This window comes from Melanotaenia boesemani, chromosome 6 (genome assembly GCF_017639745.1).
Source record: "Melanotaenia boesemani isolate fMelBoe1 chromosome 6, fMelBoe1.pri, whole genome shotgun sequence".
In the NCBI taxonomy this organism is placed as follows: domain Eukaryota; kingdom Metazoa; phylum Chordata; class Actinopteri; order Atheriniformes; family Melanotaeniidae; genus Melanotaenia; species Melanotaenia boesemani.
In genome coordinates this window covers 16,153,924-16,173,240 of record NC_055687.1, presented here as the reverse complement: position 1 = coordinate 16,173,240, position 19,317 = coordinate 16,153,924, and the positions used below count along the sequence as shown (strand labels likewise).

At 35.9% G+C, this 19,317-nt stretch overlaps 2 protein-coding genes across 2 annotated transcripts; one reads left to right on the top strand and one right to left on the bottom strand.

Moving 5' to 3' along the window:
* Nucleotides 1-766: 766 nt before the first annotated feature.
* Nucleotides 767-18,216, top strand: cd4-1 (CD4-1 molecule). Its single transcript, XM_041987643.1, has 11 exons — nt 767-800; nt 9,390-9,513; nt 12,495-12,565; nt 12,647-12,805; nt 12,935-13,075; nt 13,394-13,630; nt 13,728-14,087; nt 14,701-14,949; nt 15,081-15,181; nt 15,293-15,336; nt 15,523-18,216. The coding sequence occupies exons 3-11, from the start codon at nt 12,508-12,510 to the stop codon at nt 15,551-15,553; spliced, it is 1,380 nt and encodes a 459-aa protein (XP_041843577.1). The 5' UTR covers nt 767-800; nt 9,390-9,513; nt 12,495-12,507; the 3' UTR covers nt 15,554-18,216.
* Nucleotides 16,691-19,113, bottom strand: LOC121641490 (C-type lectin domain family 4 member D-like). Its single transcript, XM_041987644.1, has 5 exons — nt 19,004-19,113; nt 18,747-18,929; nt 18,477-18,628; nt 18,271-18,392; nt 16,691-16,920 (listed from the first exon to the last, which is right to left on the bottom strand). The coding sequence occupies exons 1-5, from the start codon at nt 19,023-19,025 to the stop codon at nt 16,758-16,760; spliced, it is 642 nt and encodes a 213-aa protein (XP_041843578.1). The 5' UTR covers nt 19,026-19,113; the 3' UTR covers nt 16,691-16,757.
* Between the last annotated feature and the right edge of the window lie 204 nt (nt 19,114-19,317).

The following is a 19,317-nucleotide window of genomic DNA, read 5'->3' as shown; positions in this document are numbered from 1 at the left end:
GTTTGTCTTTATTTTATCAAAGCAAAAAGAAACTTAAGTGCAAAATTCCCAGATGTGTTTAAATCCTCCTATAACACAGCAGGGCAGTCTCTATCAGTGAGATAAAATCACAATATCACACATCAGCACACACAGCACAGGTGGCTGAACGTTTATTGTTTCCTTGTGATTCTCCACTGTGTGATGATAAGGAATTGTGCAGTTTAATGTGCTGGTTTAAAACTATGGATAGGTTTAATGTATTTAAAGAGGAGTACACAGGAAGGTTATAAAACAAGTAGAATTAAAATGTTAGTATTAAAAAGTAACAAAAAAAAGTTAGGGATCAATACTTTTATGTGTTTGTACCACCCTTTATCTTTATTCTTGTGTTTTAAAACTGTGCCTGTGTTGATGCCAAAACTCTGGATTTCCCACAACTGGTGCAGTACAATGCAGGTGTTGACCCCAGTGCAGCAGTACATGCAATGAAACACACAGTTAACACCTGTTTGACTTAATCACACAACAATGACATACACACACTAAATGTTCATGTGAATATAACAGTGAAAAAGGTTAATCCTGAATAACCCTACTCTGTAAATCACCTACTTCAGCCTTTGCATACTATTCTTACTTATTTGAGTTTGTGAGGGTAATTCTAATCTAAACAATCCATTTAGTACATAACAGAGAGGATGGGATCATAGTGGTGTGTGACTTCCTGTCTGTGTTTAAGTGTGTATGAAAGCGCTTGTAGTGAACACGACCTACCAAATGTCACAGCAGAGCTCATCACACAACTGAGGACATCACATGTGAGTATACTCCTAAATGTTCTGTATTTATATGTTATATTCTACAGCATAAAGGCTGATTCTATCGGGTTTTCTTAGGAAGAGAAGACAAATAATTCAAGTTAGTTAGTCAAATAAGTAAATTAGTGTTACCTGCGCGAACGAATGTCCCGGACGAGTCAAGAGATCCACTCTCATTACAACGGAGACAATTAGGGACAAACTGGTGTCTGCTTACATACTTTACATATTTCACTGCACACAAGGGCTGACTTGTCTTGGTCTTGACTGGGCCTTGGGTCGTCACACAAATAACCTAAAATAATATGTAAATAATGATCTACTGTTTAAAGTCAGTGTTCAGTGTATCTGGATTAAATTCAGCAATACTGAATGAGTTACAACTGTTTTATACTTAGACTTTATTTAAATTTCAAATGTATAAGTATTGCTATGTAGTTTTGACCCTCTGTGGGGCTTAAATCAGACTTCATAAGTCATCGTAATCTGTTTACACTGACACTCCTGAGGATGTTCTCTAAATGTCGAATCACAAACGCGTGAAACTGAGTTTTTATTTAGTTTTTGTAATGCATAGAGTTGGAACTTATGGGGTACAGGCTTGTAGTTTGTACAGTACTAAATATAAACCCTGATTAACATAATGTCAAAAGGCATGTTAAATATTCCTTTATGACACTTAGTAAATGGTAAAAAAGGAGCAGAAAGTAGTTATAGCCAGGGTCAAAATTACTGTCAAAATTTTTCTATAATGACTTTTGTTGGTGGAACAATCTAAAAATGGCTTTTGTTTATGTATCTTGAGATATTAATGGTGTCATTTTGTTTAATTTGAGTGTGACATTTGACTGAGATCTGTAGTGTTGCATTATAAAAACTGACTGCAGCTTCAGCTTATTGCACAATATTAAGATAAGCCGTGTATGTCACATGCACAACTATACATAGTAAGATGTACAGCTAAATGTGTTTTTTGTACTTGCAACAGTGAAGAAATAACATGATGTACACATGAAAAGATGATGTGCACTGTGCGGCAAATAAATGTCTGTATGTTCAAATGTTTTATGTTGCAAATGCCACACATACGTTTTCATAAAAATGCTTGAGAACCCACCTTTAAACTGGCGAATTTCATTTCTACGCTTTTCCATTGGCCTTTAGTCGAAACTATAATCTACATAAAATCAGTGTCAGGTTTGTTTGCACGCCAAGAAATTACTCAGTGTTTCTTGTCATATATAAGAAAATCACAAGTCTTACTTTAAGAACATTTCCTTATAAATAAAATGCAATATTAAGTCATTATAATGTCACGATGACCCCACTGGTTTCAGGGTCCAGGAAGCTCGAGCGTGTAAAACAATTCTAGCCGGCAAAATTGTTCTGTTAATTAAAAAGGCCTAAGTGGTTTACTTCACATTTATCAATCACGGCCCGTCTCACTCATTTATCAGATAATCTGAAATGGATCAAATGAAAAATCTGTTACTGCCAATAACATGTAATACTACGAGGGTTAAAGGAAATGTCCAGATAAGTATTAATCCACTCTTCTAGACATTTGGGAACTTTAGTTTAGGTTGGGTTTGGTATCATTGCATATATGAAGTTAACAGCTTGTATTTTCACTGTATTTCACCAACTACTGCACAACCCTGTTTCCAAAGAACTTGGCATGTTGTTTAAAAAGCAAAGTAAAAGCAGAATGCAATCATATTCTGAATAATAAATAGTACAAAATCAATAAATGGAGTTGACAAATTTTTAGATTAGAAGCTTGTTTTTTAATTTGATGCGAGCAAACCTTTTTCTTTTTTTTTTTTTTTTAAGTTGGGACTATAATCACCACTGCGTTCCGCTCAGTCTTTTTTTAATAACGGTATTTGGGAACTGCAGTGACCAGTTTCTGTAGCTATGAAGGTGAATATATTGTTCTTATCCATGCTTACTATGTGGTCTCAGCTATTCAACAGTTATGGGGGTCTTCTGTCAAATTTGTGTTTATAATACGCCAAATCTTCTCAACGGGCCATTTTGACATCATAAGTGAAGGGATTGTTAAAACCTGTCAAGTTAAAAATGACCAGAACACCTGATCTAACACGGATGTGTATATATGATACCTATCATGAAGAAGAACTTGGCAAAACTTGCTAACAAGTGACCGTATCTGACTCTTCACCTCTTTTCTTTCTTAATGCTGCACTGGCCACCAGATCTTTTCTGATCACTGAACAGATTAATTCATGCAATGAGCGGTTCAGTAAGGGATATTTTTCTGTTCTTTGTTTTGTGTGTGCAAATATACACTTTTGAAGTTTGTTTGAAAAGTCTTGCTCAAGTGTTTTGTAGATAAAATTAGATTTGAGTGCACATGGGTTCCACACTGACATTAGACAGCGCTGCACTTCATGTTAGCGTGATATTTCAGCATGTTAAATAAAACAATGCCCATAGTTTATCCTGTGAAACAGGGATAGGACTCACTCTCTTTCACACATTATGAAGTCAACTATGTATTTTTCCAAATGCAGTGAAGGTTTAAAATAAAGAGGCTGTGCTCTGAGTTTTTCATGCCCTCCTGCGGCCTGCATCCCGCTGATATCAGCAGACGCTTCCAACTTGGTGATACTCTGCTAGTTCTGTACAGCAGTCTGTTTTGTTGCTAATTTTGAGGGCTGTTTCCCTTCTGTCTGTTTAGCAGATTAAGATTGGATGACTGGCCTGGCTAGTTGACGATGTTCCCATGTTTGGCCATAAAAGCTGGTGTTGGTCTCGCGTGTGTTTGGGATCATCATGCTGCTGCATCGTCCTGAAATCTGAAAGGGTCTTACAGGAATTATTCCCTCAGCATTCATTCGATAATGCAAATAAACTTGAAATGCAGAAATTTATGGTTTCATGCCAGAAACCAGATTCAAAATAAACTCCCATGATATAAGGTTAAATCCTTTTTTCATTTCTTCTGTTTTGGAGTTTAGTGGCAAACAACAACTCATAATTTCTGCCACATTCACATCTACTGTAGAGGCTTAATGTGTATTTTGTTCTTTTCTGTAGGTGATTACCAAGCTGTGTTTCCCTGTTATGAAAGCATAACTGTCTGCTCACTGGGGGTGTTTTCATATGAGACAATAGGATTCCCTTTTCATGGCTTCATAATAACCTGCATTAGTCAGTTCTCTTTTTCATTGTCTTACACAAATGAACACACTCACATACACACATATACAGCCATTCAAAGTGAAACTGAAATTCATGAAGCATTGTATGTCCCTCCCTCTTCTATTTCCATTTAGGTTGTCCTTCCATTAGGAGCTCTATCACATCAGCAAAAGCAATTTTCTGAGCTTATATTCGGTATTATATTTTTATTGTAAACACTGTCAGTAGTGAAACAAACAAAAATTTTGTAATGTGCGTAACACTTGTATACATTTGTCTCCTATTATGCTGAGTGTGAAACAGCAGTGCTGCAATCAAACTGTTGAAATGTGAGTTTTTAGAGCAGCAGGAGACACCTTACAGCGCTCCAGTCGGCTGAGCTGCACCTGCAGGTGCAAATTGAACCACGTTGTACGTTTTAGACATTTTAAACAACCGTGCCTCCATAATCTCTCAATGTAAAATGATAATCTATGGGGTGATTTCCCCTCTTGTAAACTCCCTTTGTGTGTTGCTTCAATTTCATGCAGGTTTCACTCATCACAGCAGCTTGCCACCACTCCGTGTTCAAGTAACTTGCTAGTGTAAGTGATAGCTGATCAGTGGTTGATAGGGTTGTCTTATTTGTAATAAAATTATATTTTTAGTGATGCTTCTATAGCCCTTCCACCTTAATAACTCTACAAGTAGATGTTTATATATATAAATCATGTAAAGCACTTTGTGTTGCCTTGGGCATGAAAAGCGCTTTATAAGTAAATAAAGTTTGAAGTTAGAGGCAAAGTGAAAAGAGCAGTAAAGCAGGAAATGAGACCTGGTAGTCAAATTGGTCTTGGTCTGTCGTACAAGATGAAACTTGGTGGATGTGTGCACCTGTGTATGTCAGGTGATCAACGTTGAGCAGCTAAGTTAAAGTAAATGAAGTATCTGTGTTTTGTTTTCTTACTGTCTTTATAGCACAAAATACGAATGCAAAAAAAGTTAAAAGGATAAATTCACCTTTTTGAAAACTGAAAAGCATTTTTGTGTACATAACATACTAACATTTACATTTCAGCAAACTGCAGGTCAAATGTTACAGTCTTTTTTTTTAGTACAGCCACTGTTTTATATAGCCAGAGAAAAGAAATTTTACATTGTCGAAGCCAAAATTAGCTTAAAGGTAACTTTTGAATGTGTCTATCTAAGCATGTGTTAAATTCGTCCTTCGTTTGGCTCCACAGTCTCTTAGCTTCAAGCCACGCTATGAAAAATCATGCTCTGTTAACATGGACGAGTTAAGAATTTTAGCAACAATAAAACTGTTCAGTTCTTTATGCATCTTGTTTTAAGACAGATTAATCCAACACAGACATAGAAATTGCAGTTATAGCAAGTTTAAGCAGTTAGGACAAAACCAACCAGAGAGCAGCATCAGAGCAGAGGTTTTCTGACCTATTTTGTCTTCTGTTGTTTCACAAAAGACTTCTTTTCTTTTTTTTTACCAAATGTAAGTGTGTAGTATTTGTAGCTTATGTTCTAATGCTAAGATCAAGTAAAAAAAAAAAAAAAAGAAAGAAAGAAAAAAGATCTCTTGGCTGTATAAAAAGTCTTACTGATGCTGAAAACCGAGTTTTGCTGCTGTAATCTTTTTTGTTTGTTTTGAAGCTGACGATGACTTTCTTTATGACCATGTTTGTTTCTAAAAAACAAGAATAATCTGGTTTTCTTGGCTATTTACAGGAAAATAGTGAAGCAACTTTTAATACATAACCAGTAAATGCTGCAGTCACGTATGTAGGCGCTGTGGAACTGTACAGCAATTTTTCCATGGTAAACTATCGTCATCATAACACTCAACAGTTTAAACCTAATAACCATGATGAGGCAGCAATATGCTCATTAATTTCCTACTGAACACTGCTTTTCTCTATCTCTCTTTTATATTTTTAAACCTTAGAAATACCAGGCTTCCTTATGTATCAGTGGTTACAGGTGTTTTCACTTCTTTTAAACATTGTCTTTAAAGTTTCCAAGGTTCTTGGTTATTCATAAGAGGAAATGAGCCTCTACTATTTACTGTTGTACAGAGGTGTTTCACTCAGATCACTTTAAGACGAGTATTAAGCTTTATGTTCGAACAGGATTTGTCTTGTACTATGACCTTGAATCTTCACCTATATTTCCATTGTGATGAAATGATCATTCAGGAGCCCACAAACTAAAAATAACTTACCCATCAATGTGTATGGCTGATGAAGGAGTGGTGCGTGGGAGACAGCAAACTTTTCTGCCTTTATATACTGTTTCACAGGCTGGTTTCAAAGAAGACTGATTGAAGTTCCACTCATGATGTAACTGACAACACGTTTTCTGTCATTGAGGAGAATGTCACTTCTCTTTCATTATCAGCCTCCTTTCCACTGACATTTTGATATTTGTGATAACATCAGGATAGTTGCAGACGTCATAGACCTTCAGACATTTAGCCGTATTATCTGCCTCAGTCCAAACACACAACATAACTTTATCCTGACGTGGTTATCAAATACGAGAAAAACAAGAAAACAGAGAGCAATGGCTGAGGGAAACCCTCTGTAGGAGAAGATGGAGGATGAGCAGACATGAGATATATGTGAAAAGAGTGAATCACCCTTGTTTCTTACTTGTGGCCCACACTTTGTCTTTCTCTCTTTCAGTAATGACACGGTGTGGTACACACGCCTTCATTAGGTGAGTGACTAATGAGGGAGTCCTCACTTTCAGGTGTTTTCCATCCAAATCACGACACAGAAACTATTTCATCCACTGAGCAAAGCAAAGACTCCTATAATAACCCTTTTCTTTTTAATAGATTTATACCTATATTCTCCACAGTGAAAATCCTTTTACAGAGAAGTAATGTTTCAGAGTATTAGCTTTTACCTGAGGCTTTTGTTTTAAAGAGGAAATAAAAAGGCTTGTTTCATTTCAAGAGCACAGGAAACAGAAACAGGTGTGAACCCTTCATGAAGACAGTACAGAGGCAGGCAGAGAAACCTCAGAGACACACATGAGACGTGTGTGAGATGTTTGTTTTGTCCTTGTTGTGGTTCATCTCTCTAAACCACCTATTCATTTTTACAGAAGTGATCATTAACTGATCCCTGTAGCTGTCATGAGCTATCATAGTATGAAGGGTCTACTGGCAGGTCGTGTGATTATTATGTGAAAAATAGTTTGTTTCTGCTTCAGCAAGGTGCAGAAACATGGCCGTGCAGTTCCGACAACTTTCTCCATACAAATCTGCAGAAATGTGAACTGTGAAGTGTTTTGCTAAATATTTTTCTGTATTTTGTGTAAATAAGCTGCAGTTTAATGTAGAACTTATACAAGTTATGTCTCCTTTTCCACTTTCACTTACATTTCTTTACCTTTTCAAGAGACTGTTAATTCTTGCGATAGATTTACAGTCTAAAGTGTAATAAGATTTGCTCTCTGTTTTTTTTTAGAATATCTAGCCTGTAATTGTACAACACCAGGGCTCTTATACAGCATGCCAGTCCTCTAACTAGTATACAGGTAGTCATGTGTGTTATTTATATGCAGATAACATGAAGCTGTTGGACACAAATATAGGCAGTATATAAAAGCTGTTTTTAGTGCAGACAGGACTCTATATCAGGCGAGATTACTGTGAGCAGATGTTAAGCTTCTCAACAGTGTGAAAATAGTTACTCTGTCCTTCAGATTGTTTTTACATTTGTACGCACACCCCTGATTTTCTTCATGACTTCCAAAACTAGTACTGAACAATTGAATGTTGTTCAGGTTGAACGGCACGGAAGATGTATAAACTTTGCTGGAATGTGTTTTGCTGAAAACTTAATTTTGGTCAAACACTTAGGTGAATCAACTCCTTATTACACCATCCAAAGGTGTTGTTGCAAAGCTCTTCATAAAGAATTTACAAAATGATCATTATCACAAACATAAAACCTAAAAAAAAATTTCTATTTACAGGTTTGTTCAATTTGTAGGCTGCTGAGATCTGTCTGCTTGAGTTTTATCTTTTTTGACTGTTACAGATGACACTAATTTGTCAAATGTATAATGCAAACAACAAATAGATAAAAACTTTAGTGAAACCTCTCCTGAGTAGTTTGACGGGTCAGTCGCTAACGCCAAGAATTAGTTCAAATGTCAAATCTTTGTTTATAATTTAGTACACCTCTTGTCACTATAACTTTAAAAACGTATTTGTTTAATCTTTAATTACAATAAATAAAAGACTAATAATTACTAAAGAGTTTTTTTTAAAATTAAACCAAAAAGATGTGTCTCAGATTTAAACGTTTTACCTGCGGCAACTTCATTGGAGCAGGATGTCAAACAGATAAAGACGACTGATGTCCAACATTAACACTCTGAAGGACTCAAGCAGAATTTTGTTGAGTATTTTTTAGAATTTTTACATGTTAAGTTGGAATATCATGTCTATATTTAGCCGACATATCTGTCCACCAATTACAAATTTCTCCTTTAAACTTTATGTAAGATGTTGTCAACTTCAAGAAAATAAAAACGCAATGTTTGACTGATTTATGTGAGAACGCAGAACCTTTTTGCCTTTTCTTGAGTCGATCTAAACACGTCAAAGATATAAAAATCAATGGAGATCATTTTCATGAACGAATGGTTAGCGGTAGAAGAACCAGAAAGAAAGTCATGATGAAATTCCAGTAAAAAAGTAAAATACAATACATTGTCGTAGGAAGATGAAAGTTTTAAAATCTATTAGAACGTTTACTTATATCTTACATGGTACTTATTAAATTATTAAATGATATATTTTCTTTTTAACAACTGTTCGAAAAAACTAACTAAGCTATTAAAGGATTTTGTGTGTATTTGCTGTGGTTGTTTTATTTCAGCATAAATTGAATATTTAATTGGCATTTTTCTTAATTAGTCCATCAGTTCAGGCGCAAACTGCCAAGCATCATACGTATCTAAACCAGTACATTTTTCACCCGAGGGTGAAATATGATGAACTGGGCCGAAAAGCTGTTTAGAATCTGCTAAGGATAGATAATAAATCCAGGGAGACCCATCACAAGTTTTGTGACTTACTTTATTAGGTGACAACTCAGACATTTTAGTCTCTCGCAGTAATTTATTTGTTATTCTACTTATATTAGAAATGTAGAAAATGAGACTTAAATTTAAATTTACGTGTTAGATGATTGCATCATTACAACTACCAAAAGTGATGGGTTTTCTTTTTTGTTATTTTCACTATTAAAATATGTTTTATACATTTTTATGACACTTTAGATGAAATCGTGTAAGATGGAACAGAAAGTGTTTGTGAACGGATGTTGTCCTCTTCGTCTGTCACAACCAATCCCAGGTCATTATTCTGATTCTGGGTTTGATCGACAACTCTGTTTTTTTCCCCAGACCAATCGCTGCATAGAGAGGAGCAACGCTGCTTAAAAAGAGGGTTCATTAGATAAACACAGAACATTTCCGCTCGACTCCAGATCACTAAGCACATAAGAGCAGTTGGCACTCCATAACGTTTGTAAGTATACTTTCTGTCTTCCTGTTTTTTTTTAAATAAATTTTAAAAAATATAATGAACTCAATTAACTTTCATGTTAAAATGCAGAAACTGTTATAACATTTCTTATAAATCAAGGATACTTTTTTGCAAAAATTTTGAGTGATTAACCTGTAAGACCTCAGCAAGCCCAGCAAGGCCTGAAGTATGTTTTATTCTCGATATTTGCACAAACTCCAAAACAAGATAAAATAGCAACACAATGATTCTCCTCTGTGTTTCATATATGTTTCATAACGGACAGAAAAAATAAACAGCTAAATACTAAAACTAACACTAGGCATAGAAAAGAGAAAAACAAGCACTTATAAATGTATAAAACTGTCTTTATCTGTCATTATTTTAACTGTCTTTATCTTATCTTTTTATTTATTGTTGCTTGACAAAATGTAAATTTATAATCAGGTAAGTACTTTACAGATGACCGGTACAAAAGGGACTGCCGCTATGTGCACAATTAGCAAATTATGAATTGAAAATAAAATAATCATGTATATTATAATTACATGAGAATATGTAAGAGCTACATAATAAAATTTTCCACAAAGTCTTAGATATTATATATATATATATATATATATATATATATATATATATATATATATATATATATATATATATATATATATATATATATAATCTAAGTTGAATATGCCATCAAAGCTGATTTCTGTGCAACAGAATTTCAGTGGTACGTGATCTCATGAGCTCAGTGCAAAACAAGTTATCCCTAATTCTGATTTAGATCAGAGTTTTACTCTGAATGTAACTGTATCCTTGTCTGGGCTGTTCTCTCCTTTTTCTCTCTCCCCTCCCCCTCCATCACAACTGTGTCTGCTGCTTCATCATGGTGCTTATATGAACATCTTAGTTTCTGGGTTGTAGGTCAACAGGTGCAAAGACTTTAAACATCTGTTTATCATCAATATAACTTTGTCTCCAGATTCTACTCCTATTCTGTTCGTACAAAGTGTCATATCACTTCTAAGAAATAATTGAATTTTTATTTGTCCTTGATATTTTATAAATATATCAAAAACCTGCAGAAATAATGTATACATATCAGCAGATTTTAAGGTGTGATGTTGCTTCAGATAACTGATCGGGCTATTAACAGCAACTTTCTTCTCATTATAAGTCAGACAGGCCATTAGCAGAAACTTTGCATTCTGGTAATTAAAGAGGACTTTGTGACTTTATTGAAATTGAATAATTATCCTATTAAGCTTAGCCCACTAACATTATATTGTATGCAATGTACAGAACTTAATTTTACTCTTACTGAAACAGAGATCTACTGACAACATATAATTTAAAGTATTTTTCATGTGTTTATTGGGTAAAACGGGACAACATGCAGCTTGAGGCTCGGCAGATTCAAACCCAAGACAATACGCTCTTGATGTGTGAGTCCATTAGTGCGTTCTGACTTAGACTGTATGGCTTAAAGAATAATTATCAAACATCTGCAAAAAATCTAGGCTATAATTTTTAAATTTGATCAAATGTATTGTTTACTTTGTCTTTATTATTTCTGTTCAAGCACAGGTCAATGCCTTAGAAGAACCAGACATCAGCACTGATTTTTTTTTTCTTTGTTGTTTTAGTTTTTATAAAGTGTAATGCACTTATTCAAGATAAACAGAGAAATAACATCAATTTGTGTCAGTTTTCATGGAAAATAACATAAGTTTTTTTTTTTTTTTTTCACTTCACTCGCTTAAGATTAAATACGTAAGAGTAAATATCTTTTTCTTTAGAAAATTTTGAGGAAATGGTTTATTAATCTTTTATTAAACTTTTATCGATTCCGCTCTTTAGAGTTTAGCTTAAATACAGATCTGGTATAAAATCTGTACAAATATTAAAGATAATGTCATCAAATGACAATAAAGCTCCGCTTGTGTGTGACAATAAAGCGCTTTAGCAAATATTGTCTGTTGAATTAGAAAACAAGAAGAAAGAAAAATGTTTTTCTCTTTAATGAAGTGCTACACTTCATCTTCTTCAATAAAAAAACTGTTTTTGAACACAACCCTTAGATAGTGACGAGGTACAGAAACAGAGATAAGGGAGTGAAACAGGGAGAAAAAGAGAAGCATCTACCTTAAACCACAGTCTAGGTGTGCTGCCGGTGCTGTGGTCTCACTTTTTTCTCCTTTTAAGCGTGGCGAGATCCGTCTTTCGTAGAACAAGAGAGGAAGAGAGGGGGTGTGAGAGGCACTGGGGTAGGAGAAGAGGGGGGGATTGGGATTTGAATCTGCACCTTAACTAAATCAAGTCCCACCACAACCCAGCACACGCTCTTTCTCTTCTCTCCAACATTTCTCTGTCTTGTTTCATTCAAAGCCCACCACAGCCCGCCTACTCTTAACTCTGTGAAAACTTGTCTTCTGTCTTCTCAAATCTCTCCAAATCTGAGACCACCACAAACCACTCATTGCTTCCTGCTAAATTATTTCACTGTGCAGCAAAATTTCATTGCATACAGCCCAAGGTGATAAAAAGTAAGTCGGAAAGTACAAAATGAACCTCAGAAAATGCTTTTTAAATAGCCTATAAACCTTAACTGTTTCATGGTTAATTCAGCTATTTCTGTGCATATACATGGATTTCATTTTCTTACCTTAAACTGCTTTAAAGGTGCTCTTCTGGTTTATTTATTCATATAAGTGATGCATTCAGGAGTTTACATACATGTCAACTATACAGAAGATTATAAAAGAACAGTGGAATTTGATATCTCTGCCGATTTTCTTATATTCCGTTGTGCTGTATTTCCGACTACATTTTTCCATCACAGAAATTTTCTTTCCGAAAAACCTTGAGTCAATTAAATTGAGTTATGCATTCATTCTTCAAGTAGATGATAAACAAGAATTAAAAGTGTTTTTTGAAAATTTGCTATAATTATTTTCCTGCTTTTCCTTTTTTTTTTCCAGTAGTGGGACCAGGATGCAGGGCTCAATCCAATCTATCCTCTTCTTCATCGCTGTGCTGAAGACAGTGATTGGTAATGCACTGACGGCAGATTCATACATTCAGTAATAATTTGGATTTTCACATAAACTGAGCATCTTATTTTTCCTTGTAGGGACTGAGGAGGTGATTTATGCACAGGTTGGCCATGACGTCACCCTTAAGGCACCAGTTGACACATCTCCAAAGGATTACATATATTGGTACTTTTACAAAGAGAAAGAACTCCAGCTTTCCTGGATGAACCACATGGGGGGAAGGGGGATCATTAAAGGTGAGTGGTGTATTCATATCATCTAAGGTGTGATTAGCTTTTATAGTAAACCATTGATAACCATTGGCATGCAGCAAATAAATCTATCTGTGATAAAAGCTAATTATTCCATAAATTTCTTACTTGAAGATGAACCTTGGAACCAACAGTTGTCCTTGAATGGTGATTCACTAGTCATCAAAGGCATCCATGAAAGAAACTTTGGAACATATTTCTATAAACTGGGGAAGGATTCCACCGTAATCACATATAAACTACGCAAACTTACTGGTAAGAATAAGCACAAGGTGGAAAAACTCAGTCATGTGAGACATATCTAGCTAGAATATGTAAATTTCCTGGATGTTTTTCAACAGTACTGTGTTAATCTGCTTTTTTTAAATCGCTAACCTAAAGACTGTAGTTTCACTTGATTAGTTCTTTAACATTTTGCTTCTTTAAACTTTTCGATCAAACTGGTAAATCAGTCCAGCTAAAATATTTTCTCCCTGTGTGGTTGACATGTTTCTCACGGCAGCACTCGTTATTATTGTCTAACTGTGTTTACCTGATGTGAATGTGCCATCCTTTTTCTTCATTCTCTTCTAGTGAATGTGAACCCAGCTTCAATTCTGCTGCCTGGGGATAAAATGTCTCTACAGTGCAATGTGGATCATCAGGGTGAAAAGCAACCCAATATATACTGGCAGCCTCCCCAGGAGAAGACTAAGACTGTTCTTGAAGCAGGTGGCATTATAGTTCAAAGCCAAGACAGTGGAGAGTGGACCTGTGTTGTGAAGAATGGTCAAAAAGAACACAGATTCAAAATCTCTGTTATAGTTGTGGGTGAGTTGCTGTATGTGCTCATGGTTGTTCGTTATATAAAGATCCCATTTCAGCTTGAACTGAACATTTTCATGATTTGTTTTTCTCTAACTTTTAGAGTTTCCCTCTGCTCCTAAAATTCAGTATACATCTACAACCTCCCAACTTAACATGCCCTTTTCCATCCATCCCATCAACTCCTGGGAAAAAATAAAACCACTGATTAAGGAGATTCAGTGGTCCTTCACCCCTAAAACTTCCTCAGATCAGAAACCTCAGACGCTCTGTTCTTTCTCACCGGAGAATTCCACAGAACCGACGATGAACCAAAAGGCACTCAAACACGCTAGCCTCTTAGGAAATTTTTCGTTGTCCAGAGATAAGGGGAGAGAAGATGACCAAGGTGTATACGAATGCACTATTATATTTAAGAAAGGCAAGAATCTGACCAGCACTGTACAAGTGGAAGTGTTGCAAAGTAAGTCCAAACTAATTCCTTTGTGTAACCCTGGTTCTTTATTACAGTAATATTTTCATTTGAATCCGTCTATCACTCATAAAGAGTTGGCTCCTGGTCATTTTTGTGTTTCTGCTCTCTTGTACCATACAGTACAGTAGATGTGTTCCTGGTGTGTCATGTTCTAATTTAACCACTAATACACTTGGCAGGTCAGCTTATTGTAAAATGATGAACTTTGCCAGATGAATAAAATGATGCCGTGAATCTTAATAATGAAACGTGCTGATTAATTACATAACATGTTAAATAATTTTCATATTAGTGTGAGTAGACTTGCAAGTTTTTACATTTTAACGTTTGAGATTAAATAATAACTGAGTTGGTTCTTGTTTAAAATCAGGATTTACTATGATATCCCATTCATGCTGTTCCTCTGTGTCACTGGGTGTTTTTGATGGTGAAGCATTGACATTTTCCTGCATTCATGTTATGAAATTTAAAACAGCTCATTTTATTAAGATTGTCAAGTTTTATCAGCCAAACGATCAGAAGGATTCAGGAGTCAAATGCAAACATTTCAGGTTCACAGATTCTTGTTTTCTGTCTTTGGTCTCCTTCTTGTTGTCTCTAGTCATCCCCTCCCCAGGACTAACGTTAATTTCTGGCCAAAGACTTAAACTGCACTGCACCATCGGTGGGCAGCTGCCCCCTGATGTGGAGCTCAAGTGGTCCCCTAAGAAAACTTCTACATATACAACTGAAAATAACTCCGCCCTTCTCGTAATCAAAGAAGTTCGCATGGAGGACGGGGGGATGTGGAAGTGTGAGCTGCGGAGGAACAATTCCTGCCTGACATCAGCTGTGATAAAGCTGAATATTGGTGAGTACAGGAAGAGAAAGGAGGGCAGGAAGTTTGAGACGTACATGACCTTTTAGCCACAAAGCTTTATGACAGAGTTGGTGTGGCATGAACTTATATTGTTTAATTTTTATATTGTTTCTGTTTCACAGAACCAGTACTAAGTGTGTGGATGCTGGTGACCATATGCAGCGCTGCAGCCATCATAATCCTCCTCGCTGTACTCACTGCCATCCTTTGCAGACGCAAACAAGTACAGTCAAACAATTTCTATTCTTTTCTGTTGGAGCACATAGAAGTATTAGCATGTTACTCATAGTTGTATTTCTGTTTCTTTCTGTCTCGTCTGTCTGGCTTATATTAGCGGAAGAGAAGACACCTAAGACATCAACTCTGCCGGTGCGAGAAGTACGTATGAACCACTTCCTGGACTGTTGAGCTGGCAACCAGTACACATTTACATATTCAGGCTCAGCAGCATTAAAATCTGAGCAAAACTTTCAGCCTTAAGTTTGTATATGTAAATATAAATATTCTGAATGTTGATAACTCATTGTTTCTTTGTGTAACTAAAAGATGTATTTTCTTTTTAAGCCCCAAGCCCAAAGGATTTTACCGGACCTAACATTTCCTAGAGCGACATTTACCACGGGACATGGCAACTAGATGAATTTCCATCCTGCCAAGATGATAAGGATATCATATTGCAAAAAGAAAATTCATCTTACAGCTGTATACATCAGACATTTGGATGAGTCTTACCATTTTTTTATAGCTGAAATACTGTAAAATCTGTGAAGATATTATTCAGGATTCAATGATCTGCAAATTATTTCAACCCTTTACTTAATCTAACATAATGCAAAGACGGCATATGATTTTATCATTACTTCTTGGGTTTTTTTTTATGTGAAATGTCTAATTTAATGCCAGCAGTATCTTTCTGGTTATTCTGTTAGTTACATTTGTGAACACAACAGTTATGGAGATTTTCAGAAATGCTCCTGGTTCCATGTATAATTGTGTTTGTGCTTTGCTGTTGTATATGCTCGGGGATATTTATCTTAAATCGTGTGACCATTTGCTCACACAGTCTGCCACTGAGTGGTGGTGAACCGTTTCTGTCTTCACTTCTGACAGATTCGGATGCTCTTACCCAGTCGTGTGACTGGACTGATCTTAATAAACTTAACTAGTTAAAAAGATTTTCTTCCATGTGCTTTTTCTAATTATGTATTTTTACTCAACACTTCTTTTGCTGCCCACATCCCAGCATTCATGAAACATATTGTTGGCACTAAATCCAGTCAGTTAAACATTTGTCATGCAGTCTTCATACTAATTGGAATAAATACGGGGTTGAATCCATTCACTTGATTGAACAAATGATTTAATTCTGTTGTTTATATTTCACTGACAACTTGTTTTAAACTTTTGGTTGGCTTGTATAATGTGTAACATAATCATATTGAATACAGTTTTATTATATTTGAGATGACTGTGTTTACTGAATTTATGTCATTTGTGTTATTTTTAAGGTTTCCTGTTGTTGAGTAAATATCTTGTAATCACATATATAATTTCCTGGGATGCTCTGTTATATTTGCTCATTTCTTCAAATAATTCCACATCTTTTATTTGTGCAAACATGATGATGCTTTATTTCTTAAAGATAAAAATATAATCTTTTTTTTTCAGACAGGAGGATGTTGATGTCTGGATATAAACAAATTCTGAAGTGTAAAAAAAAGATAAAACAAAGAAAAAACTTTTTAATAAAGCATGGATTCTTTCATTGCTTAATGTTGGTCTTGCAGTGTGATGGATTCTCATGGCAAGGGGTTGGCGGGCTTCTGACAGATTCGTGGGTACAGGAAGTCACAAGGGACGTCATACCAGGTCTGGGTGTAGCTGTCCACCACAGCACAGTCCTCTCCTTCTGGCCCACCGGACTTGTTGTCATCTGGCTCTGACTTGTGTTCGTTCCAAAATCTTTGCAGAAACAATTAAATTAAAAAAAAAAATTAAATTTGAGAAAGCTTATCTGAGGGTCTGCAAGCATCTGAATAAAGTTTTTATTCACTATCCAAAGTGTTTCTTAAATACCAGTAAAATAAATAAATCTAAACAGTTACATCTGCAGGGTTAAAAGCCAATGCAAACACAACCACCTTGTGTTTGTCATTAGAGAGAATCTTTGCACATGATCAGGGGCACATTTGAGGAGTATTGATTTAGTATCAACTGGTCCGCATTGTTATATCCCTAAAGGAACCCACATTTTCCAACAAGCTGACAAGTGATCTAACATCAATTGATCATTTTACTTTTGTTCAGACAGAAATACTCCAGCAACTACATGATGAAGGTTCTCGTCACCACAGGATGACTCCAAAGCACCACCATGAGGTTTGGAGAAGGAAATGCATCAAAATTTAATAATCAGATTGTTCTAAAGGTTTTAATGATCTCCTCATCTTTAGCAGATAAAAATAACTTGACGGTCATCTTATAACTGTCCCGTCATCATCAGCCCTTGTACTCAGTACCAATGTTAGCAATGATGCTTTAAACAAGCTCAACAACAATAACAGGGCACTGAACACATCTTCATATCTTTGTATTTGTTGATCACCATATCTGGCTGGATTGCAAATGTTTACAAAACCTTTATTGTATTTATACCCTTGCAAACAGGAACAACATTAATCTCATGTGGGTGTCATACTATATGCACTGTTCCAGTTATGAGTGATACCTGCACAAAAGATGAAAAACGATCTGTAACACTAAAGCCTCCATTGAAGTCTATCAATCCTCCAATGCTTTTGGCATCAGTAGGTGTTGCATCATTAAGACCCTGAATCAGATTCAAAGCCTTTCTCTAACCTACATATGTGCTTTTTTTGTTCATGTACATGATATATGTGATGTGTACTTTTTTAACACAGGCACTAAAGCTGTTCCTTTGGACTTGACTCCCCAAGATTATATTTATTCATTTGTACAATGTTGCCTAAATTTGTTTATATTTCTGGCAAATTAACAGCTTCATGATAATTCCATAAACCCTGCTGACCTGCTAGCAATGCTCAATATTGTACACAGATTTGACTCAGAATGCTTTAAAACGTTTTCTATTGTTTTGTATTCACGGCTGCCATCTTCTTAAAAGAATCACTGTACATAAAAAGGAAATGTCTTTAAACTATGTCTTTAAATCTCCTACTTTTTCTTTGTTGATTCAAACAAACAATTAAAATTCACACTTTTTGTCCTCTAACTGGATAAAATAAAAAGCTGAATGCACCTGTGAAGAACATTTTGGTTTGTATTACTTACGGTACTTTAAGTTTTGAGTTGTCCACCCACTTCCACTCTCCTTCATTCTCAGCGTCACTCAGTCCAATCCAGTAGTTTGTGAAAAGCCCTGCAATCCTCCTGCCTTCTTTTTCCACAGCGTCCTAAAAATGCATCAAAATGAATCCACATATCTAGATAATCGAATACATAAAACAAAGGCATCAGCAGCACATGGAAACACTTACGTGCTGTTCTTTGGTTGTCAAGATGGCAAGATGGGCGCCCATCTCCTTACATTTATTAGCACTGGTTGGCTGATTGTGCTTGTCGGTGCTGAGAAGGAAGCACTGATCATCCACCTGGAGCCATCCATCAGGACATTCTGTGCATCTGATTGCTATGAAGACAAATCAAATTAATGTAAACAAATTATTGTTTGCTAGTACATAATATATGAACAACCACTATATTATTGTCCAGTAGCTGGTGTTGCCTAGAAGAGGAGCATATGGTACCTGGGGCTGAGCAATTGACAGATAGGGTGTTGTACTGGTTACACAGAAGCTTGTAGTTATCCTTCATTAAGGCTAGCCTCACTTTCAGAAAGGCCACCTCTTCCTCTGGACTTAACAGAGACTGACATGAGCTTTGAGGAACCAACAGGCTGAGCAGAACACAGAGCACAGCGCTCAGGGTACCTGACGACAGAGAGCATTCAACATTAGCGAATGTGCAAGCAGACAACTCAGACATCACCCACTGAGCATCTTACCTTTCCTTTTCATCAGAGTCATTGTGCTTGTCAGTTAGCTGCAGATCACAAATGTCGGTATGCTCTCTCGGTGCTGTTTGGATGTTTTATAGAGTGGTTTGTGTACAAGAACGACAAGTACAGATTGCACAAATGTACCAGAGAGATAGTGTGTGCATGATCACCAAAGCACGTAAACTTAGATGGTGCAATATTGTGAAGCCAAGTCAGTGATGACCTCTCACGCTGAGTTAGATCAGTGGTTATTAAACTTTCTTCCAGAAAGGTCCATGCCCTCCTCAGCTCACCTTTCATTTAGTCATTCTTTAATGATA

Excerpts from the sequence above, each read along its gene's own strand:
- cd4-1 (XM_041987643.1), top strand. The coding sequence starts at position 12,508 with ATGCAGGGCTCAATCCAATCTATCCTCTTCTTCATCGCTGTGCTGAAG. Across the intron at positions 12,806-12,934 it reads GGGAAGGGGGATCATTAAAG|ATGAACCTTGGAACCAACAG; the intron begins GTGAGTGGTGTA and ends TCTTACTTGAAG. Across the intron at positions 14,950-15,080 it reads TGTGATAAAGCTGAATATTG|AACCAGTACTAAGTGTGTGG; the intron begins GTGAGTACAGGA and ends TCTGTTTCACAG.
- LOC121641490 (XM_041987644.1), bottom strand. The coding sequence starts at position 19,025 with ATGACTCTGATGAAAAGGAAAG. Across the intron at positions 18,629-18,746 it reads TGTCAATTGCTCAGCCCCAG|CAATCAGATGCACAGAATGT; the intron begins GTACCATATGCT and ends TTGTCTTCATAG. Across the intron at positions 16,921-18,270 it reads AACTCAAAACTTAAAGTACC|ATTTTGGAACGAACACAAGT; the intron begins GTAAGTAATACA and ends GTTTCTGCAAAG.